This window comes from Haplochromis burtoni, unplaced genomic scaffold, assembly GCF_018398535.1.
Source record: "Haplochromis burtoni strain Fernald_Lab_line unplaced genomic scaffold, NCSU_Asbu1 Contig_41, whole genome shotgun sequence".
Classification (NCBI taxonomy): domain Eukaryota; kingdom Metazoa; phylum Chordata; class Actinopteri; order Cichliformes; family Cichlidae; genus Haplochromis; species Haplochromis burtoni.
The window spans coordinates 1,588,387-1,594,177 of record NW_024582402.1 but is presented as its reverse complement, the minus strand read 5'-3'; the positions used below and the strand labels follow the sequence as shown (position 1 = coordinate 1,594,177).

General features: G+C 42.7%; 1 protein-coding gene across 1 annotated transcript; it reads left to right on the top strand.

Moving 5' to 3' along the window:
* The first annotated feature begins 476 nt into the window (after positions 1–476).
* LOC102309798 (relaxin-3 receptor 1) lies at positions 477–5,791 on the top strand. Its single transcript, XM_005920527.3, has 3 exons — positions 477–1,038; positions 1,684–2,127; positions 2,222–5,791. The coding sequence occupies exons 1-3, from the start codon at positions 844–846 to the stop codon at positions 2,831–2,833; spliced, it is 1,251 nt and encodes a 416-aa protein (XP_005920589.1). The 5' UTR covers positions 477–843; the 3' UTR covers positions 2,834–5,791.

Genomic DNA, 5,791 nt, shown 5'->3' with positions numbered 1-5,791 from the left:
GACTGTTTTAATATGAAGGTGCTGGAGAAAATATTTGCTGCACTATGTCTTTTCTCTCAAACGCACTCAGTTTAGATCCCAGCGACACACTGTGCGAATACCAACAGTGACCTATAAGACATGCAAATCGCAAGTGCACACACACACATGCACGCACACAGCTCTTCCACTAACAGCATCAAAAAGACTGAAAGCTTTCTGATTTTCTAATGTTGAAATGGACACTGAAAAACCCTTGAAGGCAAGAAAATCTATAAAAATATGATCAATTTATCTTTAAAAATTAAAGTTAAATCTGGATTACATCAAAAAAGGGTGGGTGCGGGGGTATATGAATGAAGCTCAGCCAAGAGTACTGACATCTGAAACTTGGTTAGTGGGGCATCTGCTTTAATAACGACAATAATATATCAACACTGGGGAGTCCGTGTGTGCACCGACAGAGCGCCATCATGCGGTGAAACGAGAAGCTGGGCGAGTATAAAAGCCTCCAGTGCGAGGATGCTGACAGAAGAGGCAACTGCATCATGTCAGACTTCGACCTGAACGCGCCAAAGTAGGTGGATGCGGATTAATCAGCTCTTTCTTTTGTTTTTTCAATATCTCAGACATTTCCGACTGGAAACCACAAACAAACAAAAGATTCAAGCAAAAGAAGAAGAAGAAGAAACGCGCATTTTGGAGCTCTGATCTCTTATAATACTGAATGCATGAGGAGAAAGAGATGGGGATTTTTGAAGCCGCACCTGCGCACCTGCGATCTCGAAGTTATCCCGGTGGAAGAAGTGGATAGTTTTGCGAAGTAGCTCGCCCTCTTTTCCCTTCCCCGCCTGCAGCCGAGTCATGCAGGTCGACAACAGCAGCTCCTCTGGAGCTCTGACAGGGCTGTGCGGAGGGGAAGAGGATGAGCGCAAAATCTCCGAACTGGTCAGCCCTACGGGTGCAGCCTCCTCTTTTAACCTCTCATTAAACTGCTGGCTTCACATACTCTCTCAGGAGTCCTCGTTGGATCTGCACGGAGACAGCGCCAATCTGGCAGTAGGTTTGCTTACCTTCTTGTTTGTTTGTTTTTTGTTTTTTTTCTACAAGTCCAGTTGGATCAGATTAATAAAAAATGAAACGGTAATTGTGCATGAATCTTGGAGATAATGTTGTTTCTTTATTCTGACATTAAAGGTTATACCATTTTTTTAAACAAGTCCCACATCTTCAGAATATGTTTTAGCTTAAAATATCTTACCATTTATTATTGCAGCACTCTGTAGCATAAACTGTATATAAAAGATGACATTGCCACCATGCCACTCATTGGTTTGGTAAGTCTGGAGCCCAATGTTTTCACAAAGTGTCATCTGAGCTTTTTGAAAGGACACCCACCCTAAAGAATAATCTGCTTTGTCATCTTTTTGGACTTGAAATAATTATAAAATAAATATTATTTGCATATAGTGATCTTAAAACTAGCATTTGAGACAAAAAATAGACTCAATAGTCTATTTGTGACTTTCCCCCCATAGACCAGGCATTAGAACATTAGAAAGAATGCAGGTTGAATACACTTCCACGTTTTTTACTCCCAGAAGCTTTAAATTATCAGGTTGGAAAAGTCTCAGATTTTTGTTTTCAGTTATGTTTACTGAAAACACCCTTCAAGCACAAAACATGTATGTGTGTGTGTGACAGGTACGAGTTGTCATTGCCCTGGTTTATCTGGTTGTATGTGTTCTGGGGCTCGTGGGTAACTTCCTGGCACTCTTCTTGCTTCACTCCCGTCGCCGTGGATACCACCACTCCTCCATTGACTGCTTTGTGATGAGCTTGGCTCTCACAGACCTCCAGTTCGTCCTCACCTTGCCCTTCTGGGCCGTGGACACGCTGCTGGACTTCCGCTGGCCCTTTGGGCAGGTCATGTGCAAGATCGTGAGCTCGGTCACCACCATGAACATGTACGCCAGTGTCTTCTTTCTCACCGCCATGAGCGTGACACGCTACCGCTCCCTGGTTACAGCTCTGAAGATGGAGAGCCCAAGGAGCGCCACCGCTCGGGCCAAGTGGGCCAGCTCAGCCATTTGGGTGGTGTCTCTGGTGGCCACACTGCCTCATGCTTTCTACTCCACCACTGTCCAGGTTTGTTGAATCAGTACTCCACAACTAGTCTACCTACAGTGCATGCTCTGTGTTTTGGATAAGGATCCTCTGATCTCCCTATTTATGTTTCCAGGTTTCTGCAGATGACGAGCTCTGCTTGGTTCGCTTCTCTGACTCCGACTCCGCTCACTGGGACCCCCAAGTCCTGCTGGGACTCTATCAAACACAGAAGGTCCTTCTGGGTTTTGTGGTTCCCCTTATTATCATCTCTGTGTGCTACCTCCTCCTGCTGAGGTTTATCCTGAGCCGGCGCATTGTGTGCAGCATGGTAACCGGGAGTGCCACCGAGAAATCTGAGTGTGAGAGAGGCCGCCACCGCCGCCGATCCAAAGTGACCCGCTCCGTCACTATCGTAGTTCTCTCCTTTTTCATCTGCTGGCTGCCCAACCAGGCCCTCACCTTGTGGGGGGTGCTGATCAAATTTGACTTGGTGCCCTTCAGCAAAGCCTTCTACAACACCCAGGCCTATGCGTTCCCCCTGACTGTGTGCCTGGCTCATGCTAACAGCTGTCTGAACCCAGTGCTTTACTGCCTGATCAGAAAAGAGTACAGAACTGGCCTAAAGGAGCTTCTCCTGAGAATTTCTCATGCAGTGCAGCATGTTTTCTCTCTGTCCCTGAGGGGAAGGAGAGTGGAGGAAGCACCGCCCAGCATGGTTATGATACATAAAGACATTAATATGTGATTTATTCAGAGCAAGAGAATAGCCTGACATTTTTGCAAACACAGTTAAATGTATTTTGATTGTGTGTGCTTCAGGGGTGCTGGAAGGTGAATTTGGTCACTTTCTGTGCTAAATCAGTCTAGCTGTTTCCATCTCTCCCCAGTCTTTGTGCTAAGCTAGGCTAAACGGCCGCTGATTGTAGTCTCATAAATAGAACGCACATCATCTAAATGTTAGCAAGAAAGCCATTACGAATATTCTGCCAAATGTTAAATATTTGCTTTGTAATTCAACTCTGTATGCCATATTCCTTTGGTGTCATGCGTGACATATTAAAAGAAGAAATAAAGTGTTGAAGTAAGGCATAAGGCCACTCTGTTCAAGCAGGAGGTTTGTCATTGATTCTCAAGGTCTCTGGAACATAATCATGAGTACCAACTAATAAATCAGTCTAAAATCTGACTCAAACAGAGACTTTTTAAGCAAATCTTGCAGCAAATTCTGCAACAGCAAAGATTGTAGAAGTATCATTTTTACGGGAAAAAAGGTCTTTAAAACTTTAATGAGCCAAAGTTAGTAAGCCTTTTAACCATTTTAAATAGGTTTCATCTGGTAATTCTATATATGTAGTTCCTGTGCACTGGTAACCATTCAAATTTGAGTTAATTAACTTAGGCTTTAAAAATTATTTCATAATCTTTCTTAGAGTTGTCTGCTTCTCACTCATTTTCAGTAGAGTCCTTGAACCTGACCATTTTCAGAGGAGTGTTTGTTTGTTTTCTTTAAGCCACTTAACACTGACCTGTGAATCACTCGAGTTTAAAACACATCTAACTCAAGGAATAAACCAATGTTGTGTCTACACCTAACAGACAATTAGCAAAGAACTAGTTTAAATTGTATCTTTAGCACTTTGTTACTAGCATCCTGTTGCAAAAACACATCATGTGTTCCCATTTCTTCAGCTGAAGCAAATAAGATATTCTTAAGAAAGGAAAGCAGCGAGGGAAGGCTGAGGTATGCCAAATTACACAACAAGTGCAACAGGTCTTATGGGGTGATGAATTAATTAATTTAGCCTGTGCTTTCTAATAACTCCCCCCGAAGTGTGTCCAGAGGTGCTTCAAGGTTACAGAGTAGTTAGGCTTGCTTCTCTGAGAGCTTTGGTTGAAATCTAGTGACTGGAAAATTCACAGTGCATGACTCACATCATTTTCATATTCATCTGCAATTTTGGTGGGGCCCTGTCATCCTTGAAGATAGCATAACCTTGTTTAACAAAAGAATAAAGGTGTATAATCCTTACTGGCTGCAAGTGGGAGCAGTGGGCCAAATTGCCCCCCATAGCATCACAGAGCCAACCAGTTCCTTTTTCTGCAGGAGTGAAGGGCTCATGTCTTTCCTCTAATGCAGCACCCGTGTGTATGTTTTATTTTTGTTATGCACTTCTGTGAAAAAAACTATTTGCAAAAATACTACAAGAGACTTTGGGCGTTATGTCCATTGTTAAACTGTTCAATCAGCCTGTGGCCTGTTTCTTTTTCACTGCTGTTTGATGTTTGAATAGATGATCTCCAAAATGATTTGTTTGTACTTTGCGTCTTAATTCCCCACAGAGACCATTATGAGGACTTGTTACAGTTTCATCAGGATTAACGTGTGAAATATTTTCTTGTGTTATTGCTGCTAATTAATCCACCGCGCAGGAATCTGCCGGAGAAACTCGTCTCCAGGACATTTTGGCATTCACATTCAATGTTTGATGCTCGCCTCTGTGTCTGATTTCCTGTCCTGCTGTGAATTGTTTTGTGAATACACGTGTGTGCTGTGACATTAAATAAAACAGGAGAACAAGAGTTTGGTGACATCTCGGGAAAGTTAATCTCTCCTGCGGCATCGCGAAGACAAGGTAAACGAGTCAGCCACACAAAGGCTCTTGCACGTTTTTGCCCTTTAGCAACCTTTAAATTTTGAACGGAAAACTATCTTCAGCCACTCGCAGACAGTTCCTGACATACAAATACCACACACACACACATACACATGAGCTCCACCACACCGTTTTCATTGTGCGCCACTGTGGTTGTAATTATTTCCCAGCCCTGCTTCTTACATCAATAATTACTTGCCTGATTCATTCAGCAGGCTCTCTGTGAGCTATGATGTTGCTGTCGGGTCACCAAGGGAGCCTGCATCTTCCAGCTGAGAACAGCAACAATCACAAGTGCTATCTACTCGAGATCCTTACTCTGACTATGCACTGTTATTAAGCACAAAAAAGTCTTCTGTTATTTGAAAGGCTCCTTGAGAAGAACTCACTTCACAACTCATCGAGAGCAAAACAACAGCCACAGCAGCTACAGTTCATCCACTCAGACCCTGGTGGGACTTTCTATTTCAGAGCCAGTTCACAGAAAAACATCTAAAACAACAGGGTACAAAGCACGCGTGCTCGGCTATTCATCTTCAAGTGCTGTACGGAGAGGAATTTCACAGTCCTGCTGATGAAAACCACTTGAGGAAGTGTCATCCGTAAGTGTCCACATATGGCCTTCTTGGATTACTGATTTATAACAAGTGACAAGTTTATTTCCCAGGTGGACACAAACATTAACACAGCTTATGTGCTGCAGAAGAAAGCTACAAGGATCGTAACACCATCAGATATGAAGCGAGCAGCATGCTTAAAAAAAAAGAGGATTTAGATAATGTCAAAAGAATAATGTGCAAAGTAGAAAATAATGGACTCCATAGCTGGATTCAGTGGTTGTTTGAAATCACAGAGACACAGTTTGAGCTCAGAGGAACCATAATGCTTAAAAATGCAAACGTAAGGACAAATATTAATCATAGATTTATATGTGTTGCATGGGAAACAGATTTCACCATCAATTTTTCAGAAAACTAAAGCTGATGTTAACTTAACCTGAAAATGTGTTCATCAACTTTTTATCATCATCATGATGAAGAATCTGATCC